Source organism: Tenrec ecaudatus, chromosome 1, assembly GCF_050624435.1.
Source record: "Tenrec ecaudatus isolate mTenEca1 chromosome 1, mTenEca1.hap1, whole genome shotgun sequence".
NCBI lineage: Eukaryota > Metazoa > Chordata > Mammalia > Afrosoricida > Tenrecidae > Tenrec > Tenrec ecaudatus.
This window is the reverse complement of record NC_134530.1, coordinates 9927504-9953591: the sequence shown is the minus strand read 5'-3', so window position 1 is coordinate 9953591 and position 26088 is coordinate 9927504. Positions and strand designations below refer to the sequence as shown.

At 60.1% G+C, this 26088-nt stretch overlaps 2 protein-coding genes across 2 annotated transcripts in view; one reads left to right on the top strand and one right to left on the bottom strand.

The window, feature by feature from the left end:
- Positions 1-805: 805 nt before the first annotated feature.
- Positions 806-8355, top strand: PEX11G (peroxisomal biogenesis factor 11 gamma). The gene is made up of 5 exons (XM_075545920.1): positions 806-876; positions 2640-2828; positions 5675-5853; positions 7359-7421; positions 7893-8355. The coding sequence occupies exons 1-5, from the start codon at positions 817-819 to the stop codon at positions 8137-8139; spliced, it is 738 nt and encodes a 245-aa protein (XP_075402035.1). The 5' UTR covers positions 806-816; the 3' UTR covers positions 8140-8355.
- Positions 8356-11312: 2957 nt separating this feature from the next.
- The window catches only part of ARHGEF18 (Rho/Rac guanine nucleotide exchange factor 18), a 43090-nt gene continuing 28314 nt past the window's right edge, over positions 11313-26088 (bottom strand). Inside the window, exons 7-20 of the mRNA XM_075545793.1 lie at positions 24650-24767; positions 23425-23673; positions 22186-22262; positions 21405-21583; positions 19947-20038; positions 17807-17998; positions 17038-17169; positions 16675-16781; positions 16055-16093; positions 15918-15965; positions 15249-15725; positions 14852-15161; positions 12653-12766; positions 11313-12560 (exon numbers count right to left, since the gene is read on the bottom strand). Of these exons, the coding sequence (XP_075401908.1) occupies positions 12442-12560; positions 12653-12766; positions 14852-15161; positions 15249-15725; positions 15918-15965; positions 16055-16093; positions 16675-16781; positions 17038-17169; positions 17807-17998; positions 19947-20038; positions 21405-21583; positions 22186-22262; positions 23425-23673; positions 24650-24767 (2253 nt within the window). The 3' untranslated portion in view covers positions 11313-12441. The remainder of the gene's footprint in view (positions 12561-12652; positions 12767-14851; positions 15162-15248; positions 15726-15917; positions 15966-16054; positions 16094-16674; positions 16782-17037; positions 17170-17806; positions 17999-19946; positions 20039-21404; positions 21584-22185; positions 22263-23424; positions 23674-24649; positions 24768-26088) is intronic.

Below are 26088 nucleotides of genomic sequence, written 5' to 3'. Positions count from 1 at the left end.
GGTGTAAACCCACCCACAGGAACCAAGCTAATGGTCTCAAGCCTTTAGGAAGAAGTAGCCCACTGTCCTTAACAGCAGGGATGGGGGCCTACCTGGGGGACCAGACAGTTGTCTGGCAACTGACTGCCTTCAGGGAAGATGTTTCTAAGGATCTGACCTCCACCATATGTTGGCAAAAAGCCCCTCATGTTCAGGCATGTCTTTGGGGGAGACAAAGCTGGGGGAAAGTCTCTTTATAATCCCATAGATGTTGTTTTGCGAATTTCACCTCATGCGATAGAAAGAAATGTGGCCATGTTAACTTTTTTTTTAAAAAGTCAGTTGGCTTTTTGAAGGGATAATCCACAGGCATTATACAAATCCCGAAAGATCAAGGGTCAAGGTGAAAATCAGATCTCTGTGCAGTCACCTAGTGACGGTTACTGGAGCAACCTCAGCAGGTTCCTGTCTATTTCTTTCTCGAAGCAATCCCTGCTGCTCCGAACTTTCAAAGCAGAAAAAAGTCGGAAATCCCAACAAGCAGGAAAAGAAGAGAGACAGTCTTCTCTTTGGATCCTGGCTAACAGCTTGGTGCTTTTGCTGGGAAGATTGTTGTGTGGATCAAGGGGCAGCAGCGAGCTCCGAGGATCACCCTGGAAGCACCGGGCTGGCAGCCGAGGATCCCCGGCCGCAGACAAAGCCCCAGCGCCGGGGACAAAGGGCCGTGGCCGCACCTGCGCAGAGCGCGTGCACGAGCGCGCGAGCGCGCGCCCTGGGAACGTTCCCGGGGCTTGGCCCCGCCCCCGGCGCGCCGCGTGACGTCACGGCGGAGTTGCCATGGCGTCGCTGAGCGGCCTGGCGTCGGCGCTGGAGTCGTACCGGGGTCGAGACCGCCTGGTGAGCCAGCCTGCGTCCCGTTGGGCTCGGGCCCGCAAGGGGGGGGCACCCCGCGCCGCTGTGCACCCTGCTTTGCTGAAACCCGCTTTGCGAGAGAGTCGCAGTGGCGTGCCGGGGAGCAGAGGTTTTAGAGTTCAGTCGCAAGTCCGAGTCGGGGAAACTGAGGCCCCTGGAAGTGGTGGGATCGCTCGAGAATCTCCATCGTTGGGGGTCCTGTTCACGCTGACCTTGAATCGCACCCTAGTGTTGGGTAGTTTCAACTAACCCAGCCGGTGGGACATGACTCACACCCAGCGGTGACAGTCAGGATCTGACCCAGATGCGCCCCCCCTCCCCCCCGCCCAGCCACGTCTCCTGTGGTGGGACATTTAGGTGGTTTTAATCAGTCCAGGTCCAGGAACCACCAATGCCACACCGCGATAGTTGGCATGTCCACCACCGTGGCGGCTGACCAAATCCCCTAGAGATATGTAGTTCTTTTTTTTTGAGATATGTAGCTTTTAAACAATTCTCATTGCTTGGCTTGGGTCCCCATAGCTGGGCAATTTACATACCAACCAACCCCCCCCCCCACATTTGGACCCTTAGAATCTGACCAGGCCCCTGTAGTTGGTCCCTGGGCGTCACCACAATCTCTCATAGGGACTTAGGGTACTGCACCACCGACACACCTTGCAGCACCTTCCGCACTTTGGACATGCTGTCACGAGAGACCAGTCCCTGGAGAAGGCCATCGTGCTTGGTAGCGCAGACAGGCAGTGAAACAGGTGGATGGACACTGGGTACCATGGGCCCAAGCACAGGAACCACTGTGAGGAGGGCGCAGGACCGGGCAGTGTTGTGCACAGGGTCTGTTGTGCCCGGGCTCACTATGGGTCGGAACCAACTCAATGGCACCCAGCAACAATAGCGCTCCTCATTAGCTAGACATTAAGGTGCCAACCAAATCCCTTCCACTTGGACACTGGCGTGGGTCCCTGAGTGCCCCCAGGTGGAATTGAAATTACATGAAAGTTGAAGCCTGGCTGAGCTGAATCCTGTCCAAGTACTCTGATCCCTACAAAGACGCCTGTGATTCGGCATTCGGCTCTTAACAAATCTCCCCGAGTTGAAAATGTCTGTGGCATTTTCTTTTCCTGACAGAAGGGCTGAGAAGGAATTACCATTTAAACTAAGATACAGGACGAGAGGAAAGCAGCAATTTCTGGGAAACATGAAATAATTAAAGAGCTAACAGTAGTAAACCTGACCGAGCTTACAATGCTCCAATCGCTTACTTAGTGAATCCCTCTCACTGTTTTTGCTGGATCGAGGCCAGATCACTTGCTCCCCAGCCTCCAGTCCGGCTTTGGTTTCAGCTTAACAAGACTAGTTCTCATCGAGTCACGCACTTCTGACGCCTGGTGACCCGTGGGTTTTGCAGTAGATCTGTACACCATAGCGTCTTCAAACCCCCAGACCTTTCTTCCAAGGTGCCTCTGCGTGGATGCAAACCTCCAAGGCTTTAGGTGGCAGCTGAACACGTTGACCGGCTGCTCAGCTCCCCCAAGACACCATGAGCTTCCAATGCAGATGAAAATGGACATCCGTCTAACCCTGCTGCTTGCTGGGTGGAGGACCTGGAAAGTGGAAAATGGGGATTTCAGTTTCTCGCCCTTGTCATATCTGTTAGGAGCCCTCTCGGCTGAGAGGATTTGTCGGGTGCTTGATGCCCCGGGGTGACCCAACCTGTAGTCCTGCTGACCGTCTCTGGTTTCCTGCAGATCCGAATGCTGGGGTACTGCTGCCAGCTGGTCGGTGGGATCCTGGTAGAACAAGGTCCGGCCAGGTCAGATGTGGGGACCCGCCTGCTGGCACTGTCCACCCAGCTCAGCCACTGCAGGACCGTCCTGCGACTCTTTGATGACCTGGCCATGTTCGCCTACACGAAGCAGTATGGCTTGGGGACAGAGGTAATAGGGGGTCTTGCGGCCGTGGAGGGGGCAGGCCTCAGAAACCTGGGGTTGCACCTCCACCAGTGTTTGATGAACTTGGTTTGCTTTTATATTTCTTTTTTTTTGAGATGATCAGATGTTCTCTAATCTTAAAAAAAAAACAAAAAAAAAAAACAAATGCATTCATCCATTCCCCCCTCTTCCCTGGTCCACCAGTCCCTCTCCTTTCCCTCCTTAAAGGGGTCCACTGTTTTGGGCACCTCCTTGAGATTTCTCAATGTAGTGCTTACATACACATTGGCCTGCTGACTGCAAGATTGGCAGTTGGAACCCACCAGCTGCTCCACGGGAGAAAGACAGGGCTTTCTACTTCCGTAAAGTTGCAGTCTCAGAAACTCACAGGGCCGTTGTACCCTGTCCTGTGGGGCCTCTCCGAGTCAGGATCCACTCAGCGGCGGTGAATTCAGTTTGGATTTTGAGATTTCTTGTGACTACACCAGCAATGGAAGCATCAGGCAAGACATCAGACCACGGGCCACACTGGGCGAGGTTGCTCGAGACCTCTTTAAAATGTCGAAAAGCAAGGATGGCACTTTGAGGGGCACCTGACCCAAGTCATGGTGTCTTGGGTCGCCTCCCATGCACGTGAACGTTGGACACGGAATACGGCAGTCTGGTGCATTTGAACCGTGGCACTGGAAAAGAAGCTAGAAAGGTCCCCGGGCCCGTCAGAGTGCTTCTCAGAGGGAGGCAAGATGGTGAGGCTTCGTCGCAGGATGTGCTGTCAGAAGAGACCAGTCCCTGGAGAAGGACATCGTGCTCGGCAGGTAGAGGAGCAGCGAAAGCGAGGAGGAGCGTGCCGAAGATGGGTTGGCCCAGTGGCTGCAGCAGTGGGCGCCAACCTAACAATTGAGAGGATGGAGCAGGGCCGTTCTGTGCCTAAGGCCGCGGGGAGTCGGAACTGATTCAAAGGCACCCAGTCACACCCCCACCCCCACCCGCAGCCTGCAAAGCACGTCGCCAGTAGCAACTCTGTGGGATGGAGCAATAGAACCATGCTGCCGGGCTTTCTTCATTTCTCTCTTCGTTCACGGCGTGAGCTGGGGGATCGTGGACCCAGCAGATCTGTTTTCTGCTCCACAACATGCCCCCCTTTTGCCTCACCCCACTGAGTGCAATCCCCACTGTGAGCCTTCGCGTAGCCTACTTCCTCCCCGTGTTTTTAGCATTTCCCATCCTCCACCTCCCTGACCTTCTCCTGCCTTCTGCACTTTGCCCCTGGCCGAGGCTGCTGCCCTTTTGATCTCCAGTGGTTGACTGTGGTGTTCTTCGTGTTGAGCCATGGGGCTGAGTTCTGTGTCAGACTCGAAAGGTGACTAAGAGACCTTACTTAGTCTTGGGGGGGGGGTGTTCCCCCTTTATCTCTCTCCAGCCAGAGAGCTGGGCCTTCTTTATGCCTTTCGCTCTGTGCCATAAATGTCTCCCTCTCTAGCCAGGCCCTCCTCATGGGATCCCTTTCAGAGTAGTTGGTGGTGGCAGCCGGGCACCATCTAGTTCTCCTGGTGTAGGGTGGTGGAGACCAATGCTTGGGCGGTCCTCGAGTCCACTGGACTCGGTGTTTCCACGTACCTTGAATATTTTTTGCGTCCTGCGCTCCAGATGGGCAGCGGCCACGAGCTGCACCTTGGATGGGGTGCTCGCAGACTTTTAGAACTCGACACGGTCGAAGGTCTTTGAGGATTGTGTGGTGCCAGCTGGCTTTATTGCCCTCTGAGATGGCGGTCCTGAGCCCCCCAGGACCTGAGTGTTTTCACAGGGCTCTCTTGAGGACTGTCATCTTTAGAGAAACAGGCTGTCAGGCCTTTCATCCACGGCACCCAGTTAGTTGATCATGTCCTGTGTCTGTTGCCCTGCAACCGACTGGGGGCCCGTGGCAATTACAGCAGCCACTGGGCCGTGGCTGGAACAGTCTGGACCAGAGTGCAGAGGGTGCCTGGGGGTGACAGTCACTGGTCAGTCCCTCCTATGTAGCTGGCCCTGTGCCCAGCGAGGACACACAGGAAAGATCCCCCGAGCTAGCCTGCTGCCCCCCCCCGGAGGTGGCCCCATCCTGACCACCCATTAGGCTTTCCTTTGAGCCCCTTACTCCTGCCCATCCCTTCCCCCTTCAGGTCTGGTGGACACACCCCACCATGCACCCCTAAGACACCCCCATCTCTGTGAAGGGTCCTCTTGAGAACCCCCACAGTCACAGGAAACAGGTACACTGAAGATATTGGGGTTTGGGTCCCCGTCCTCAGAGAAGTGTGTAAATGTGCCAGAGTGCCCCCAGAGAGCTTATGCCAAATGGGGGGGGGTGGCGGCATCACAGGTGCAGACCCAGGTGTAGACCACAGGTGGCATCACAGGTGCAGACCACTGCTGGCAGAGGCAGAAGGGGCAGCAGCTGCAAGCTCTGTGGGCGTGGGCTTCTGGAGAGAAGGGGGCAGTGTGGGTGGGAGGGGAGGGGGCTGCTGGTGTGCACTATGGGTGTAGTGATCCCTCTTGGCTTGGGGAGGGTCAGGCCAGCCTGGCTCTGCACCCAGCTGCAGTGCCAGGGCTCGGGATTCTGTGGAGCTGCCTCCTCTCCTTTCAGGGGCACTGGGCAGAGGGTGGAGAGCTGGTGGTTCAGGCTGACGCTGTGTGCTAGGGCCTGCAGACTGAACGACATCCCAGGGCCCAGGCCTGGAGACCCAAGAAGCTGACCACAGTGGCCGCCTCTGAGAAGGGACTGTGGGACCTGCAGGACTTTCCAACTGCTGACAGCCCCAGGTGGGTGTTGCCATCCGAGCCCAGGCCCAGCTGCACCTGCTTCCATCCTGCAGGAAGAGGACACCTTTGTCCGCGGTCTGTCTGTTCTGGGCAATCTGGCTGACCAGCTCTACTACCCCTGTGAGCATGTCGCCTGGGCCGCCGATGCCAAGATCCTCCATGTGGACGCTGCCCGCTGGTGGACACTGAGCACAGCATTCTGGGGTCTCTCCCTGCTCCTGGGCATCGCCAGGTAAGTGGGGAGGCGGGGTCCCCTGCCTGCCTCCTGGCTGCCTCCAGCCCCTCCTCTGCCCCTGTTCATGTTGGCACTCCACCAGACGAGCTTGCCGGGCTGCTGTAGTGAAGTGGTCAGAAACCCTGAGGCACAGACTCTGCACGTCTGTCGCCTCCTGGTTCTGGAGGCCTGATGTCACTCCGGGTCTCACTGCGCTCAAGGCAAGCTGCCCACAGGGCTGGGTTCTCCCAGATGCTCCTGGGCAGATCTGTGTCCTGGCCTTTTCGGGGCTTCTAGTAGCCGCCTGCAGACCTTGGCTTGTGGCCCCCGCCCCCCCCCCCCCACAACCTTCCTGGCCTTCTGAGAGCTTCCCTCCAGTCTCCACCTCCATCCTCCCCTCTCCTCCTCCGACCCTCCTGCCTCCCTCTCACCAGGGCCCTGGGATGACGCTGGGCCCACCCAGCAGTGGTGACATGTTGGACAGCAGTTTGAAACCACTAGCCGCTCCTCGGGAGAAAGATGAGGCTTTCTGTTCCCATAGAGTTAGTCTTGGAGACCCCCGGGGCAGCCCCACCCTGTGCTGCAGGGTCGCTCAGCGTTGGCGTGGGCTTAGTGGCAGTCAGTGAGTTCTCATCTTAAAGACCTGCATTTCACCCCCTCTGCAAAGTCCCTTCTGCGCTGCCAGCCCCACGTTCACAGGGCCTGCAAGGAGAAAGTGGACATCTGGGGGGTGGGCACTGTTATGTGAACCACAGCCCAAAGCAGCAGCAACTCTGGGGGCTGGAGAGCGGCCCCCAGTCCTGCCTGTCCTGCCGACAGCCAGGGGGCTTCTCCACGCCCACCTCTGGGCCAGCTTCTTTGTGCTGAGCCCCCTGCCCCAGGGGACACAGGAAAGCAGCTCCCCGAGTTCCTGTGAGTGATGGCAGTGAGGGGTCTCTCTGCTCGGAGCAGGGAGTCCTGTGGAGGAGGGTGCCCAGGTCTGCGGCCACTTGTCCCTGGGCCAGGCTTTGATGCTCCTCTTGAGGCACTTCAGCCTGTCTTCCCACGAGCTTCTTGAAGGCCTCAGTGGTCCCACTCCCCCTTCCTGAGGTCCCCTCATATGGCTCTCCCGGCCATTTCCCCTGGGTAGGTGAATTGTTCTCAGCCGGCCCGCCAGCCCAGGGTCACGCATGGTACAGCAGGCCTGTGCAGCTTCTTGGGGGCGGCGGGTTCACCTGGTTCTCTCAGCCCCCCTCCCCCTTCAGGTTCCAGGTCTCCAGCGGGCTTGGGTGGACCTTCCTGGGTGGCTGGGATGGCTCCCTGACCAGCACCCACACTGGACTGTGGACGCTCATGCAGCTGCAGCTGGAGGAAGCTTTGCATGTGGCCACTTGTCCGCTCAGACCTCTGGTCCTGAGAAACCTGTTCCTGTCCTTGCTAGCCAGTCCCTCAGGGAGGGAGCAGGCCCCTGGTGGCAAGGACAGCACTGGGCAGCCCTCAGGAGCAGTGGTCCTAGCCCTCAACCCCGGCTCTCTGGTTTGCAGGTCCCTGCGGATGGTCCTAAAGTTGCGGCGACAGCTGAAGAGTCACACAGCCACCTTCCCGGGGTATGTTGTGTGCATGTGTGTGGGCGGGGGTGGAGGGGCAGCCCGGTGGGTCCTCTGGAGCTGTCCAGAGCCCCTACTATTATCTCTACCACATGCCTGGACTCGGGCATGGATGCTGGTCACGGATCTTTCCAGCAGCCCCCACGGGGTCTACTTTTGACAGGCAGGGGCACAGGACTGGGGGATGGGGTGCTCAGCCACACCCCACAGGGAGGAAGAAATTTCCTAGGACATTTTCACCTGCTCATCCAGGGTCTGGGCAGTCCCACCTGAGGTTCACCAGTAAGGGGGCCTCCGGCTCTCACCCAGCCTGCCTCCCTGCACACCTCTGGGGACTGGGAGACTGAAGGGTGGGTTGGCCACCCCGCATCCCTCCTCGAGTCCATTTCACGCTGGGGGCTCCCTCAGGGTGTATTCGATCGGGATGGTCCCTTGGGACGGAGGTAAGAGAATGTCCCCTCAATCCTGCAGGAGGCACCCCCGGAGGAGCGGGAGCAGCTGGCAGGCCCTGGAGGCACAGGTACGCTCCGAGTTGCTCACGCTGCTCAGTAACCTGGCAGACCTGGCCAATGCTGTGCACTGGCTGCCGGCAGGCGTGCTGTGGGCCGGCCGCTTCCCACCGTGGCTCGTGGGCCTCCTGGGCACCGTGTCTTCCATCCTCAGCGTGTACCAGGCTATCAGGGTCCCCAGCAACCGGGCAGAAGCCACCACCCCCTGACTGTGCCCCAGGAATCAGGGATGCAGCTGGAACCGTGGCGGGCTCTTCACCAGGGCCAGGAACTGAGTCCGAAGCTGGTGGAGCAGGCAGCATTGCGTGGTGCAGAGAAACCGGGAAGACAGGTGCTAGGGCTGAGCCCCCACGCAGGCCCAGCGGTGGCCTCTGAGACCTGGGGGAGGAGGGCCAGCCAGGCCAGGAATAAATGAGGTCTGTGGGGTGCTGGCTCAGGTGTGAGGTCATCGTCCTGCCACTGCTGCTGGGTCCCTGAGTCTGGGCTGAGGCCCGCCAGCCCTGGCCAGCTTCCAGACCTTCCCGGGGGCTGGGCACACCAGGAGGGCTAACAGGGTCAGACCAGGGAGATGGACGACCCAGGGCACCCCAAGAGGCCGGCTTCAACACATGCTCAGAGCCAGTGTCCTCCCTGAGCCCCGACTGTCCCCCAGCCTCTCCTGCCGGGAAAAAAGGGTGATGACGAGGGCACCGTGCATCCGCCTGGGACTGGACTCTCATCAAACACTCAAGCGGGTGGGACTTTGACCCCAGTGATGGTTGGAGAGCACACCTTAAACTCTACGAGCTTGATGTTCACGGGACAGACAGATGGACAGACAGACGCAGGCGTCCATGTCAGGAGAGGCCCATGCTCAACCCCCACCCCCACCCTGCTCCCAGCAAGAAGCAGAAGGGAGCCACCCTACACGCTACCACACAGCTGCCCCACCGGACTAAGCAAGCGAGGCCAGGCACCTGAGGGTGCACCAGCACGATGTTCTTAAACCCATTCTGGGGGCTCAGGAATGTGGTTCCACCTGAGCAGGGGCAGGAGGTGGGGTCCTGAAGGTGGGGAACGGGGGAGAAAGTGGGGCCCATTTTGATTGAGGCGTGGGCTCCCAGAAGCCATCTTGCTGGGTATCAACCGCAGAACAGGTTAGAAATGGGGGTGGCTCGGCTGGGGCCTCCTGCGTGGTGAGAATGCACAGCAGCCAGGACCCAAAGTGGGTGCCAAGGCCTCCGCGACTAGCAGCTGGAACCCCCAAAAGGGACCAAGGGTGTGTGTGTGACTGTACTTCCACCAAACGTCTAGGTCCACGGGTTCCCACACTTACTTGGCCATCGCTTTTCGGGAAACAACAACCCCAAACCGACTCCCCGCCGCTCCCTTCCCCCTGGCAATAAGAAAACACTTAAGACTCCAGCCCCAAATCCAGGGTAAGTTCAGACACCTGCTTTTCCAGCCCCTCCATCATGCTAGTACCCCCAGGGGAAACATTGGTGTAAGCTGACCCAAGGGGCAGGGAGGGATGGAGGCAAGGCAGCAGGGGAGAACCTGAGACCCCAGAGCCCCCAAGGTGGGGCAGGGGGATGTCACCATGCTCTTCTCCTCTGAACCCTGGTCCACGCTTGACTTCACTTAGCCGCTGGCTGCATTGCGGGGTGATCTGAAACCTGTTGATAACCTCTCATGTCGTCTGCAGCCAGCACTGGGGTGAGGCATCAGACTGTCCCACCTCCCCCTGACTATTTGGGGGAGACCAGGGAGTATTTTTACCCTTGCCTACCCTGAAGAGGGTGCATTGGCTGGGCTGGGCCTTAGGGGTGGGCAGGCTGGTTCCCCCAGCTGTCATGTGTTTGCATCTTCTGAGGCTTCTGGGTGGTGCAAATGGTTTTCCCCTTGGCTAACCAAAAGGCTGCGATTGAGACCTCCTCCACAAGTGCTGAGGAAGAAAGGCCTGACACACTACTTCCATAAAGATCAAGAAAACCCTATAGGGGCAGTGTTACTCGGTTCCACACAGCGGTGCCACCGAGCTCTCTGCTCAGGCCCGGTCGGGTTTGTTCCTGGACTGGGTGCGGTGTGGCCCGATGGCGCTGCCCTAACACAAACACCACCAGTGCGGGCCTCGGAGCGCACGACCTCGCTCAGGGAGTGGCCACAGCCGTGGTTAGTCCTGCAGGAGAAAGACGAAGCTCCGTGCCCGGAAAGATTCACAACCTCGGAGAACCCTGAGTGGTCAAGGTCGGGGGCGGCCTTGCCTGCGGTTTTGTTGTAGCTGGGGTGCCTCTCGGCACTCCCAGGCTCAGAGACGTGCTTGCCTCTTCTGGGGTTTGTGTGCGCTCGCGCTCCTGCATTTGTGTACGTGCTTGCCTCTTCTGGGGTTTGTGTGCGCTCGCGCTCCTGCATTTGTGTTCTCGTTCCAACACACGAGGGATTACATTTCGGGCCCAGCCTGCCCTGCCACGACCTCACCGATGTTAAGGTGTGCAGCCGTGTGTGTGTGTCATTTCCCCCACTCCCACTAGCCCGGCAAATGGAGTCACTAAGCAAGCGAAAGGACCCCAAGTGACACTCCCCTGGTTACTAGGATTGAAAAAGGGGTCCTGGTGGCTGGTACTGGCCCGGGGCTCAAACACGATGCTGTCACAGCACGGCACCGTGGGGAACAGTCTCTAGCAGCTGCGGGGGGAGCCCTGGACTAGCTTACAGTGGTCCCTCATAGGGTCCCCTCTGGGGGCAGTGGCTCAGCCTCCAAGAGTTGGAGCTGTGGGTCACAAGACCCTCATGGGTGCCCCTCTGAGTGCCCCGAGTGGAGGTGGGTGGATGCACCTGGCTCAGATAGGATACCTGGGTGGGGTGTCTGGGGACTATTGGGAATGGAGGGAGGGGAGAGAGGGGCTACTTTATGTGGAAGAGGTTTGAAATCTGAGTACTCTGGACAGTCCTAAAGGGAGGGGAGCCCTGGAGGATGGGGTGGGGGGGTGAGGGGAGCGTCTGGTTTGGAAGCTGCTTCTCCTGGGAGCCTGCAGCCACCTCCCCACCTGCCCCAGGGGTGTCCAGACATTAAGCTCCCTGGGACATCCAGAGGGATCAATACCTTGTCCTCGCTGGAGTCTCCCTTGAGGCTGGCTGAGGGCACGCAGCAGTGTTGGGGTGGGCAGAGGTCCCAGCCTCTCTGTACCCTACCCACCCAAGGTCCCTAGGGAGGGACTGTCCCCAGTGATGGTGGCAAAGTCAGAGCTCTGCTGGGATGGGAAGCCCCAGGCTGGCCTCCTGCTGCAGACCCACTGCAGGGCCTCCTCCGACCTGCAGGAGCCCCAGCCCTGCCCCCGCCCCCTCTGCACCCCGCCCCCACGTGGGCGGAGTCGGTTTCAAAATGAACCCTTGCCCCTGGGGCTGAGATCCTCCTAGACGCTTTATTGCTGAAGTCCCATTGCCAGGAAGCTGTCCTCACTGCGGGAAAGACAATGGCTGGTGCATGAAGACCAAGGTCACGATGAAGGAGTGCAGACTCGACAGCCACGGGGCGTCTGTTCGGCCGGTGGGGGGGCTTGACACAGTCACACTGGACGAGGGTCCGCCGGGGGCTGGTGGGAGAAAGGGCTCGAGCCCGCATCCCTGCTGTGGGAGCCAGGGACCTTCCTGCCGGTGGCGAGGACACCACGCGTGCGGGCTCCAGTCTGGAATGCAGGTCAACTCAAAAGTGCTCCCATGCGCTTTGGTCCCGAAACAGCAAGGGGGCGTCGGGAGTCGGGAGCGCCACTGGGTGGGAGGGAGAGGTTTTCTGGGGGCCAGGCCAGCGGATGCCACGATGCGCTGGGAACGGCGACTTTCAGTTCCCTGTCTACGGTGGGAAGCTAGGTGGCCCGCGGCTGCTACATGCACGCCCCATAGGGCTGCTCCCCGCGTGGGTCTGGAACCGACGGGAGGGCCACGTCCTCTGGGACTGGTTCACAGATGGGGTTGGCCGTGGGCAATGCAGCGACCCCCCCCCCCCCGCAGCGGAATCAACCTCAGCAGGGGTTCTGTGCCAAAATGCCTGGCCAGGGAGACCGCCTAAGCTGGAGACGTGCACCCCCCAAATCCGAGTTTGGCCACAGCGGCACCGAGTCCCCCAGGTCAGCACCCGGTGGGCGCCTCAGTATAGCTCCATCCATCACCTCGTGCTTCTGGCCGCCAGGTGCTACGCTGCCAGGGGGTGGGCCACTTTGTGCAGGATCTGCAGGGCTGGGAGGCCATGGCGGACCCTCAGCGCAAGGGCCCCCCTGCCGCCCTCAAGGGAATGCTGCCCTCACCGGAATGCCTGCGCCTGCTCAGCTCCCACCTCAGTACCCCGGGGCTCCAGGGCTGGCTAGGCTCTGGTTCCACATTCCAGGAAACACGTTTGTTTTGAGCAGAAAAAAAGGTGCTGAAAGCCCCCACTCTGGGCCCCCGACACCCAACTGGACGAGCATGAGCACGCTGTCGCCTGCAGGGAGGGGCAGGAGGGCGCGAGACAAGAGGGGCAGGCTCTGCACCCCGCCCTCTTAGAAGAAAATGACGTCTTCCGGGCCGGACTCATCCTCGGGAGGCGCGGGTGGCGACGGGGCACTCTCACTCGACCTTGGTGACACATCTGTGGGCACCGGGCTCGGGAGGCCGGGTTCTGAAAGAGGGCGGGCGGGCAGGCTGTGAGCAGTCCCTGGGCACCCGGGGTGGGGGGATGGGAGGCGTGGCCAAGGCATGCACGGGCCTCACCTGGGGGCGGCGAGCCCAGCAGGCTGGGGCTCAGCGGGCGGCGGGAGCGCGTGGAGCTATCTTCCTTCCCCTTGAGTTTGCCAAGGAGCAGTGGCTGCTTCAGGTCGAAGGAGCCTGAAAGAGGCCGACAGAGGCTGGCACGGAGGGCTGGCAGAGGCTGATGGTAGGGGGCAGGGGCTGAGACCCAGGGAAGGAGCTAGAAACAGAGGCTGAGCAAAGGGGCAGAAGGGGTGGGGAACGAGGTGGGGGTGGGGTGGGTGCATAGCTTGCGGTGTGTGGCCCATTCCAGTCCTGGACTGCAGGACCTCAATGAAGAGGGAGGGGATGCCCCTTCTCAATGCTGTCTACAAACAAGAAGGACCCCAGAACCTATGGCCAGAACATGAGCCCGGGATTACCCATGCCACCCAGTGAGAGCAGCTGCATGTGGGGAGGCAGGGTGCCTCCAGCCTGTCAGCCTCAGCAAACAACTGGGCGATCACACTACTACCAAGGCCTGATAGAGCCAGGAGTGAAGCGTGTCCTCTGGACCCCGAGATCCTTGATCTGGGGGCGAAGCTGGGACACCAGAGAAGTTGCAGAGGAGTGGCCGCAGCAGAGCCACCAGCACAAGACAGAGGGGTGGGTCACCGCCCCTTGCTGGGGGGCTTGGGGCCAGTTCCAAGGAGACCCTCTCCCAGGGACTTGCTGCCCCTGGACACTGCTTACCACCCAGGACTGTGAGATGGGAAGTGGGTTGTAGGTGTCAGGAAGGCCCATGTGTGGGCTATGCAGCTTGCTGCCTTGGCATCATGAATTCTAAGTGCTCTTTTCAAAGGACCCCTGGTGGCTCAGTGGCTAAGTGACCAAAAGGTCAGCGGTTTGAACCCAGCAGCCACCCCTCAGGGGGAAGATGCAGCAGGCTCTCTGCTTCTGTGAACCTCCACGGGACAGCTCTACTCTGCCCTGTAGGGATCGACTCAGTGGCAGCAGGTGAGTTGCCCTCTCCGATTCAGACTCGGCTGATGCTGTCTGATCACACAGCCTCTCAACACGTGGCGTATGTGGTGGTGATGCAATTTCGTGTTAACTTGAAGATATATAAAAGTGTAGGGGTGGGATTCAACCTGTCAGTCGGATCACACCCTGATGGTGCCTCCTTGTGGCTGTGACCCCCCCCCCTCCCCCAAGCCCCTGCCTCCCTCTCTGCCTTGGCTGACCCTGGTTACCACCAGAAACCCGTGATGTTACCACCACCACTGGATCCACAGGACCCTGCACCCGCCGGCCTGCAATCTTCCTGCATGCTGCATCACTGCACGTGGCTGCGTGAGTCTGAAGAGGGGCTTATGGACGGACTAGTAGCAGACTTAAGAGACTTGAGTTGGACCGGGCTGGGATGTTTTCTTGATACATAATTGCTTCTTGATATAAAGCTCTCATACATAGATGAGAGTCTCTGGATTTAGTTCTTTAGTCAACCCGACCTAACACAGGCTTCTAAGGACCCTTCCAGCCTCGGTCCATATCGTTTCCCAGGATACAAAAACCTCCCTTACTGCACTACGGCCATAGGAAACTTTCTACTGACCCACGGAACTTGGTTGACTCTGCTATGCTTGACACCCACTCTGAAGCCTGCTCCTGCGTGCAGCCTGTGCGATCCTGGGCCCAGCTGTGCCCTAGTTCCCTGTTGGGGACCTGTGAGCACTTCACTCTGCATCCAGGCTCTTCCTGCCAGCCTTCGGGAGTCTTGCTTCCTTGTGCTCCAGCTGACAGATGTCACACACGGGGTGGGGCCCACCAGAGTGGGCCTACCAGCACGGTGGGGGTGGGGTGTTTCAAAGCTCTAGCTTCAGCAATAGTTACCCCAGCAACACTGGACGCCCTGTGGGCTCATGCCTACTTTCTAAAACCATGCTGAAAGTGCTAGGGCAGGACCCTTCCTCAGGTCCGGTGGGGGTGGGGGGATTTTGGGGGAGCTGTTTTAAGGTCCCAGCGTTTGTCCTCTTGACCATGATCACCTTCAGGGGCTTGTGGGCCTCTGGCAGGGTTTGGGGCAGGAGTCTCGTAGGCCCATCTGTCAACTGCTGAGATGCCTTCTGTCCCTGCACCACCCCCATTCCCCTCAGAGGACCTGGCGTTTGTTGCTGTGACTTCGATTCTGGGGGGTACAGCCTTCTGCATGGAGGCTCACCTGTGGGGTGGGGTCCAGCTCACCTGTGCTGTCCCAGCGCTGCGAGCCCCTGCTCTTGCTCGCCTTGTCCTTGCTGCCCTTGGTGAAGGCGGCCAGCTTGGTGGGGATCTGCTGCTGCACGGCCGCTGGCCGCTGGGCCTGGTTGGTGGTACTGAGCAGCTGGAGGGGCACGTCGCTCTTGGCCAGGCGGCTCTCGGCTGGCGCGCTGTCCCGGCGAGCCACCCCAGGGCGCTCGGTGTACTCAGTCCCGGTGCTGGGCAGCAGCCCGCTCACTCGAAGCCCTGGCACCTGAGCCGTGGGTCCCTCTAGCCCGTCCCCGTTGAAGCTGGGAGCCTGAAGGGAAACTGCTGTCAGGTCACCCCCTCCCCCACACCCACACCCACTGGTGTCCACTCCCTGGCATAGCCACACCTCACTCACCTCTGTGGCTACCTCGGTGGGCGGTGCCCCACCAGCTGGCACCGTGAGCTGCTTCTTGAGCCTCCGCAGCTGCTCCAGCCGCTCGCGCTCCTTCTCCACGGCGCGTTGGGCCTCCCGCAGCCGCTCCAGGTCCTGCTGGTAGGCCTGCCGCTGGCGCTCCAGCTCTGCGCGCTCCTGGTCCAGCTGCACCTGCCAGCGCTGCGCCTCGGCCTCGCGCTCCTGCAGCCGCGTGGCCGCCAGGTCGCGCTCCTGCTGCTGCCGCGCCAGCTCCCGCTTCCAGCGCTGCTGCTCCTGCCGCAGCTGGCCCTGCAGCTTCTGCACGCCCAACAACTCCTCGCGCTGCTTCTCAAAGGTGCGCTGCCGCTCCTGCTCCAGCAGCAGGTTCCCCCGGGAGGACTGCAGCCGCAGCTGCCGCTCCCGCTCCTGGATGGTGGCCCGCTGCAGCTCCACGAAGCTGTCCTGCTGCGTGATGACCGCCTGGGGGCAGGGGGCAGCACCGTGGGCACCTGGCTGCCGGTGCACACACCCGCTCCCTCTCTCCCTTACACACACACACACACACACACACACACACACACACACACAGACACCCACACCTCTCTTTCCCTCCCTGCCTCCTTCCCTCCAGGGCCAACCTAACTCAGGCTATGCGTCTTCCAGAACGCTCACCTGAAGGCTGAGCAGCAGCTGGGACAGCGTCTGGATCCGCTGGAGGAGCTGTCGGGGAAAGAGAGAGAGCTCAGTTACCCTATGCCACAGGCTGTGGGAGGCAGGATGGGGAGCAGGAAGGAGAGGACAGCACCTACCTCCAACTCCAGGCCACTGGGGCCGCTGTCGGCTGGCGCCTACAGAGACAGGACGGTGAACCCTGAGGTCAGTCTGGTCACTGCTTCCCAGGGGCCTGCTCAGCAGGACTCACGGCTGAGCACCCCCCCGGCCCCCCTACCAGCCCCCTGTCTGTCTAAGGGGGCAGTGTGATAGCAGTGTAGGCAGGCCCCGGGTCCCTGACCCCCGATGCTGAACGGGGTGCCTGTGTGGAAGGTTGGCCTTCTGGATCCTTGGCCCGCTCCAAGCTGGTGGGGGGCTGACAGCTGAGAAAGAGGGACCGTCTCCCACTACCCCGGGGGCTTCAGGAGACGCTTCCAGCCCCGGAGCTCCAGCCTGCCTTGCGTGGAGGGGGCCTGCCTCTGCATAGAACCGGCGGCCGGGCACGCTGTCCCACAGGAGGGGCCCATCCCCCTTCATCACCAGCTCCCTTATAAAGGACAAGCTGCACAGCCTGACACCAGACACGGAGGGACAGCAGGCGGAGCTGGAAGGACGTGGTGCAGCCGGCACAGGGTCGGTCTAGAACTCTCCTAGGAACCCCCACCACACCCTGCCCAACAGTGAGCACCCTACTGTCTACCCCAGAGGAGTCACGCACTGTCTCGGGAGTCTCCTCAGCGGGCCCTGCAGTGTCACCGCCGAGCCTTGAGTCGGGGCAGCTGGGCGGGCCTTTCCAGTCACAGAACTTCTTCTTGAAGCTGCCATCTGAAAGGGCGGGCAGGCAGGCCGTTAAGGGGTGCAGGGGTTCCCCCCACCCCCAGGTGTGTCAGGAGGGTCATGTTGGGGTGGATCTTTCCCAAGGGGAGAGGCCCTTAAAGAGACAGGCAGGGCAGCGATTGCCCTTGGACTGGCGGGGGCTTCCTGCCTGGTCAGGGAAGTTGGCGAAGGGAAGGTTCCGGGGTCCCCTACCCCAGAAGCCCACTGCTGAGGGCACGGGGGTGGGGGGTGGGGAAGCACTCACTCTTGCTAGTGATGCTCTCGTAGCCCCCGAAGGTCTCTGCCCGGCGGGGCGGGCCCCCGGGGCCCCCGCCCTCCTCAGCCTGGCCATTGGGGCCACCCAGCCGCTTACAGAGCAGGCTCTGGATGTCGTCGACTGTGGGGACAGAGAGTAAGCGCTGACTGGTGCTGACGGCCCCTGCCGGAGGCAGACGCTGGCCCCACAGGCAGTGTGCCTTCATCCAGGCCTGTCCCTGAGACTGAGGTCAGTGAGGTGGGTCCGTGGGGCTTAGGGGTGTCTGCCTGCTGGCAGTGATGAGCCGGGCAGGGCTGGACAGACTTGGCGCCACCCGGCCTGGGAGGGGACCAGGGTCTGAGTGGGGACAAGGGCAGGGCCCCATGGAGGGGAATGGGACAAGGTAGTGGCCAAGTGGGTCCAATCAGCAGAGGTGATGAGTCTGGCACATGCTGTGATTGCCACCTGGGGTGCAACACAGGCAAGCAGCATGCAGGTCCATTCTGACCCCAGGCACCTCTGCCCCCACCCGTGGGCAGGAGCAGAGCTGGGCCTGAGGCTTGGCAGAGCAGCCCACCGGCCGTTTAGTTGAGGCGTCTGTCAGTGGCTTTGAACTACTACCTTCAGGAAGATCAGGGAACCCCTGAAGGCGGGAGACCACACTGGTCAGTGTCAGGCGGCCGGAGCCCAGAGGGGCAGTTTTCTGATAATGCTAGGTCACCAGTCGGGGATGCCTCACCCGCCCATGCGGCTGGCCCCCTGGCACCCGGTCACTTACTCTCCGTCATGGCAGACCTAAGGATCAGCTCCCCCTGCAGCTTCTCGGTGGGGTTCCCGCCCCGGAAGAGGAGCCATGCCTGGGGACCCTGGGCGCAGTCCTCGGGCCCGCTCAGCCCAGACATCTCCAGGAAGATGTGCTGCTTCTCGGCCAGGCTCTGTGTGATCAGCTGGTCCTTCACACTCAGGCGCTCTGCAGGGAAGCGGGGCCGAGAGGGTGTGTGTGCATGTGTGCTCCCTGAGCCCACCTTGCCCCCACAGCCTCGCTGGGCGCTGGTAGTTAGGGGCTGGATGGTGTCTCCCCAGAAGATAAGCTGACGTGACTGTGACCCTGGCTGGTTGCCAAGGTGAATAGTTAACTTGAGGCCAGCCTGGAGGAGCGTGGGTCCTGACCCCATGAGTGGGGCCCTCTGTTACAAGGACCCCACTCCGAGGAGGGGTGCCACAGAGACAGGGGCCAGAGAGACACAGAGATAGAGCCAAAGAGACAGATAGCTACAGAGACCAAGAAACAGAAAGCAGACACAGAGAGAGACACAGAGATGTATAGAGGCACAACTAGCTATGGAGAACAGGAGACAGAGAAAGCGAGATAGAAAGATGTATGTAGAACCCAGGAGACAGAGAGATGCTGAGACCAAGAGACAGAGAACAAAGCGACAGAGACAGACAGAGAGAGCACACATACAAGCGCGTGTGAGAGAGCCACAGAAGTGGAGACAGAGGGTAGTGTCGAGTGAGGTGTGGACAGCTCCTCCCTCAGAGCCATGGAAGGGCCCACACAGCAGAACCTGTGTGTGGGGCTCCCGGCCCAGCCCCTCAAACTGAGACAAACCACATCAGTGATGACAGGTCTGTCCGACAGTAGGTGGCATTGTGTGGGTGGATTTACCTGGAGTCCTGGGTGCTCCCTAGAGGCTCACAGGGAAGCCTGGGAACTCCCCGAGAGTTCTGGGGAGCTACTCCCAAACCCAGCCACTGACCATCCTGGGGGAGCACGTTCCTCTCTGACACCCAGGGCCGCCCTGAGCTGGGGCTGGACAGTAGGTGGCTTCCACCTGTCCTGCTGATCTTGAGTTGTCCTCATGGCCCTTGAGGTGAAAGAAAGCCTTCTTCCTTTAACGCCTTCCTACCCACCTTGGGATCACACACTCACACAGACACACTGCCTTGTGTGGGACCTCGTTTTGCTGCACTGCCCCCACTGTTGACAGTTTTTTTTTTTAAGAGCGCCATGAAACGGAAGGCAGTACCGCAGATGGCTCAAAGGACAGACAGATTGGTTTTGGCAGAAGTACGGCCAGAATGCTCCTTAGCGGCAAGGAAGGCAAGACTTGTCCCACATACTTCGGACATGCTGTCTGGAGAAGGACAGCATGCTCGGTCAGGTGGAGGGGCACTCCAGGAGAGGGGTTGGCGCAGTGGCTGCAGCCAGGGGCTCAAACTGCCACCACTGTGAGGACGGTTCAGGGACAGGCAGTGTCTCCCTCTGGTGTGCACAGGGTTGCTATGAGTCAGAATCGACTCCACTGAGGGGCAGCAACTAGTGGCATGGTGTCCAGCTGAGTTACCATGCTCCTACTAGTCCCTGGAACAGCAGTGGTGCCCGCCCTGGATTCCCGGGCGTTTGTCTCAGTAGCGCTACGCTGCCTGGAACTCCACACTGAGAAGGATCCCGGCATGTGTGGGCAGCCCTGCTCGACAACCCGCCCCACCCCCCACAATCTGAACGGGGAGGGCATCTCCCCTTGCCCGCAGGCGGCTGGTCTGAGCTGGTGATGAGCATCTTGCTCAGACCTTCTTGGATGGGGAGCCGAGCCATGATCTCCCACGCAGGGGGGTCTTAGCGAAGGCAGGGTGGGGGCCCTTGTGGCAGCTGCACAATCAGATTCCGAAGGGGTACTGGACTCCACGCTCCTGCCTTCCCCAGAAGCCAAGGGAGGGAGGACCCCGTTTCTAGACAGCCCTGTTCCAAATCCCTGCAGAGCACCAGGATGTGAGAACACCCACTGTTTTATGCTGGGAGAAAGGGGGGTGGGGCCAGCGCACCCCAGGAAGGACCCGTCCCTACTCTTCATCTTGCAGAGGTGGCCTAAGGGTGGCCCTGGCCCCCTCCCAGTGGACCCCGAGGGCCTGCTTACCTTGGAATTCCTTCAGCCGCAAGGCCCGGGCTTCAACCATCTTCTTTCCCTCTTCAGCCTCACTGAAGGGGCCCTCCTCCTCATCCGAACAGCTGCAGGGAAGGGGCGTTAGGGGTGAGGGGGCGCCTCACAGGCTGCCCGGCCTCTGAGGACAGACAGCAGAGGTTTATCCGCACAATCGGACGTGGGGAGCATCCTGAATTTGGTGAGTCGTTTAGCTTGTTAATGAACACGCAAACGCATGGCCATCGAGTCCCTTCTGATGCGGAGCGACCCCACGGACAGAACAGAACTGCCCCTTTGGATTATTTCTGAGGCTGTAAATCTCAGGGGGCAGATAATCTCCTCTCTCTCCCACTGGACGGCTGGTGGGTCTGAACCCCTAGTGTTGTGGTTAGCAGTTCAGTGCCGTCACCCACCAGGGGGCCCCCACAGCTTGTTCATAAAACCCACAACCAAACCCACTGCATTCACAGTCACCCCGTGGGACAGGGCACAACTGCCCCTGCGGGCTCCCAAGACTGTAACTTGATGGGAGAATAAATCCCCGTCTTTCTTCTGAGGATCTGCTGGTTCATAGGGCAGGGGAAACGAGGAGGAGGGTGGAAAGGGGCAGCAGCAGGTACTGAAGGTGCCAGGGCACAAGCGACTGGGCTGTCGTGGTGCTTGGCCTCAACTTGGAGGAGGAGCCTGATGAGGTAGTGGACTGACAGACCAATATGTCCATGGACTGACTGACCAATGGGTCAATGGACGGGTAAAACTAAAGCACCAAATTGATTCATGGACAGGAGTCAATGGATTCATGGATCAATTGGCTGATAAACTCACGAGTCAATGGGCTGATGGGCCACTGGGCTGACGGAACAACAGGCCAATCACATAGTTAACTGAGGTGACTGCCCTTTCAAGAAGGTCCTGCCAGGCAGGAGAGCCGCCAGCCCCAGCCAGCTGACCAAGGGAAGGCTGCTAGGGGGCCTGGAGCAGGCTAAAACTTCAGGAGGCCCCCAGTGTACACATGCAGAGGGAGCACAAGCTGGCTGTGCACAGGGACTGGATCCGTTGTCCTGCCTGTTGGCCACACGGCCAGGACCCAGCAGGGGAGGGTAGGGTGGGGCAAGGTAATCAGAGGATGGAGGGCTGGAGGGAGGCAGCCCTGTGGCGTTGGGAGGGTGGAGAATCTGCGCAGGCAGAAAAGGCCTGTTGGGAGGAGAGAGCTGGAAAGGTGGCTCTGGGCACAAAGGGCAGGGCGAGGAGCATTCATCAGGCAGGCGACGGTCACAGCGGGTCAGCGGGCCATGTTGGAAAAGGAGGAGCCCTTCCCCAACTTCCATGGCCCCTGGGTATGGGTCATCTCAGACATGGTCAGAGCTGAAGGCCCTGTCCCTGCCTGCCCCAGCCTCACCCCACCTCTCCACGGCCCTGCGGATGTGGGCACCCAGGGCACCCCTGCCCCACCTCTCCACAGCCCTGCGGATGTGGGCCATCCAGGTGTTGCGCTCCTCCTTGCTGCCTGTGTGGATTTCGTACATCTCGGGCCCTTTCAGGGAGGCGCTGATGAGGAACATGGCCTTCTCCTCGTTGGCCACTTCCCGCACGATGAGCTTATGCAGAGACACGATGGGCGGCTTTGAGTCCTGCACAGGCAAATGTAGGGGGGAGGGTCACTTGTATCCGCCCACTGCATGGCAGGGGAGCCAGGAGTCTGGGGGTGGGCAGGTGCAAGTGATCATCTCTCTGCCCCTTTGCCTTCCTGCCTGCTCAAGGGGGGGCCCCACGTGGGCTGCCCCAGTACCCGGCCACGTTCCCAAAGACCTTGGATCCACATGACTCTGCACCCACCAGCCCGAGAGCTTCCTGCTTCCTGGTCTCCCCTTTCTGCACCACCAGCCTGCAGCTAGGCCTCTGAGGCGGGATTTATGGACTAGCATCAGACTTGTGGATGTGAGCTGCACTGGGCTGGGACACCTTCATGATACGCAAGTACTTCTTGATGTCAAGCTCTGTCCTATACATTCATGAGGGTCAGGGAATTTATTTCTCTAGACGCCCGCCCAGCACAGGGCCTAAGCCGCAGAGTCGGTCGGCCCCTTGGCAGGATGAGCAGTGTCTGGGAACCACAGGGAATCTGACTGGGAGAGGAGGCCAGGAAAGGAGCTGGCCTGCCCTGCTGCCTGTCAGACAGGGCCCTGTTCCCTGTGACCTCTGGCTGCCTGGGGACGCCAAGGGGCAGACTTACCACGGACGCGAAGGCATAACGCTGGTCTTTTTCCTGTAGCAGCAAGAGGACATCTGTCAGCAGGACAGCAAGAATGTCTGCGGAGAGGGAGGGGCCGTAGGGGGGACAGGGGTCAGCAGGGGGTGCCTGGACACTGGCCGCGCCATGAGGCATCCTTCTGGCTGCAGACTGGCCTTGACCCTCCCGCTGTCTGCCAGGCCCCTTCAGAGCCTCAAGCTCAGGCCCCTGACCCCTCTCTGTGGACGGCCCCCTCGGGCTGACTGAAGCCCCTGGGTCTGATCTCTCTGTGTTGCTCAGGTGTGATTGATGCCCCTCCTCTCAGGTCACCTCCCCACTCTTCGTGGTCCCTGTGGGAAGACCTCAACCCTTGTGGGCAGAAAGCAGCTTCTGCAGTTCTGTGGGGGAGCAGAGGGGTTCAGGGCCCTGGAACTGTGTTGTGGGGGAGCAGAGAGAGATTTGGGCCCTGGAGCTGCACTGTGGGGGAGCACAGAAGGGTTTGAGGGAAGCTTGGGGACACCCAGCCTGGCAGCCCTGGCCGTGTTTCCTCCCTCCCACATGGGGCCATTCCAGGGAGTGGGCTTCTGTGGCCCAGCAAGGGCCTGTGACAGTGTGGAGCCTGCAGCCTGCTTGGGGACCTCAGGGAGTGTGCTAAGTCTGGGGTGCTAATGGCTTGGGCTTTTCTTTGGAAGTCAACATCTCCGTGTGCCCCACGGTGCTGCTAGCTTGAATGACCCTGCCCCAATGCCCACAGACCAAGGGCATGAACATGACCACCTCCTTCCTGCATGCTCCCTGAGGCCAAGTAGCAGTCAGGCTGCAGGGGCCCTGGGTCCCCATCCAAGAGGGCATCCTCTGATCCATGATGGTGTCCACCCCCACCCGAGGTGCCACCTGCCGATGCAAGAGGCCACTAGTCCAGGACAGTGTTTATCAACCCAAGACTCAATTCTTTGGTCCAAGAGATGCCTACTGATTCACGATGCCAGTCACCCATCCAAGATGGTCTGATGCCCCGTCCAAGACAATGCACTAATCTGAGGTAGTGTCCACCAACCCAAGATCCTACACGATGACCCTAGGTGACTCTTCTAAAACACCCCCTCCCCCAAAATCCTGCCTGGTGGTCACCTACTCAAGAGAGTCCCTACTGACCCCAGGTGGCCTCTGCTGATCCAGAATGCCACCCGATGACCTGAGGTGGTGCCTGCTTGCTAGCAGCGCAAGACGGTGGGGCTGTACCTTTCAGGCGGCCAGACGTGGCTTTCCAGCACAGCGGGCCCTCCAGCTGGAGCTGCCGCTGCAGCAAGTCCTCCTTGCGGAAGGTCAGCCCGTTCTTGAGCTTGCCGGAGGACTTCAGGTCCATCTTCCCCGCGATCTCCCGCAGCCGCTGGCCCTTCTCGTACTCGCTGACCTTCGTGTCCACTTGTGAGATGATGTCTTTGATGAGGTTCAGGGCCTGGGTCAGGTCGTCGTAGTCCTCGGTGCCAGCTGCCACACACACACACACACACACACACACACACACACACACACACACAGTGAGTGAGCGAGCGCCTTCCTCCATCCAAGTCAATGGACACAACAGAAGGGGCCATGGACTCACAAGGTCAGTGGGGTGTGTGCCCTAGGGCTGTGCCCTGAGGCACCAAGATGGAAGCAAACAGCTATTGTCAGGGCGGAGCTTCCATGTCATGGACAGCTCGGACCTAAGCCTTGGGACAAACGCCATCCCTGATGGTGTGGAGGCCACGCCTTGGGAATCATTCTCCAGATCCCCCTGCAGCCCTGCCCGCAGCCCATCTCAGCCTGCGGTGCTTCCTGCACAAGAAGAGGGCATCTGTGGCTGGGATCCTGCTCATCCCACAATCCCCTTGGGGCCGTGGGAGGTGTGGTCAGCTTTCCCCTGGTCCTCTCTCTGCCTTCGGCTGAGTCCAGCCCTACATCCAATGGGGCCCTGAGGTCACCTCTGTGCCTGGCTGGACTGATTGCCCAGGAGTGGACTATCTGAATGTTCAGCTGCTTCACTGATTGGGAGAGCCTGCTCGGTCTGCTGCAGCGGGCTCTTGGCCACGGGAGGCTGTGGCTGGGAGCATGCAGCTGGTTTGTAACTCATAGGATCAATATGCGACAGAGCGGTACCTCCTCCCCCTCCCCTCCCACCTGAGTTTCCAGGCTGTTCTTCTGATGGGAGCAGACTACAAGGTCTTCCCTCTGGGGAGGGGCTGGGTGGGTCTGAACCGCCCACCACTGGGTTCGCAGCCAAGTGCCTAACGGTGCCACCAGGGCTCCTGCGAGTGGGGAACCCAGAGCTGTCAGACTCTGTGGTCCTGACAGTTACCGCCAGGGGCCCAGCAGTGCACAGGGGAGGAGCTCTCAGACAAGCCCTGGGCCAGGCTGCGCTGGAAGGCAGGGCAGCGGCAGAGGGGCCAAGCGACAATGCGTACATGCGCACGCACGCACACACCTTCCGTGTTCTGGATGATGCGCTCCACCAGAACGGGGTACTTGGTGATGCGCTGCGTGATCAGCAGGATGCACTCCTGAATGCCCAGCCGCCGCACGATGGAGAAGTTGCCGATTTTCTGTGAGACAAAACGGAGCACGCCACTGAACACCTCCCCACCTGCGGAGTGGTGAGCAGGCCAATGCTGGGGCGCCCCCCTCTCCCTGTTCCCAGCAGGCAGCTGGTGGGGACACTCAAAGAGCAGGCCCGTCTGCCAAAAGGCTTGTGTGTACATGAGGCCCTGCAGAGAAGCTGGAACCAGACAGCGATTCTGTCGGGCGGTGACTGCTGAGCTGGCTGACACCAACATCCTCCAGTACAAGAGTAAACATACACACACACACACACACATATCCCTTACACCCATACCACACATCCTAAACCTTACACCTCTCACACATCCTAATCCTGACACCACACACGTGCACACCCTAACCCTGACTACACATGTCCCACAACCGTGACTGCATGAACTCATGAACTAATCCTAACACACACATCCCAATTCTGACACACACACCCAGACCCTGACACACACACACCCCTACCCTGACTGTACACATTAACCCTAACACACACACCCCAACCCTGACATGCACACCATCCAACCCTGACTGCACACCCCTACCCGACTTTACACAAACATCCTAACTCTGACACACACACCCCAACCCTGACTGTACACACTAACCTAACACACACATCCTACCCGACACACCCACACACCCTACCCCTGATACCTATCACACACACAACATATATACCCTAACCTCGACGCCACGCAGATACACACACCCTAACCCTGACAACACAAACACACACACTCATACCCTAACACTGACTACACACACCCCTCCTCCGGAAGCAGGTTGGGGTGTGCCTTCTGAAGCAGCTCCCTGCTGGCGTCCGATGCACACCCTGCACCTCTGGCTACAAACCAAAGGCACTGTCACTTGAAGTCACTTCTTGGTGGGGCAGGAGAGCGGCTCATTGTTCCTTCTGGAACATATCGGGCATTCGCTTTTCTCTGTCCCTCTGTCCTGTGCTCCATCCTGCGCGCACGCGTGTATGTGTATGTGTGCGTGTGTGTGTGTGAGAGAGACAGAGAGGAGGAAGGCGAGTGTGTGTGTGTGTGTGTGTGTGTGTGAGGGGGGAGGAAGGGGGCCAGTGAGTGTGTGTGTGTGTGTGTGAGAGAGGAGAAGAAGGCCAGTGAGTGTGTGTGTGTCCATGAGAGAGAGAGAGAGAGAGGAGGAAGGCCAGCGACTACCAGGAAGGAGCCCGTCTGATGAAGCTGAGAGCAGCTGTGAGGCTGGAGTGCCTGCTGGCCTGCTGCCTTCTGCTGTCTCGGACACCCCCCTTATGCCCCCTGGCTTTTCCTGCTCGGGAGAGGTCAGGGGTCC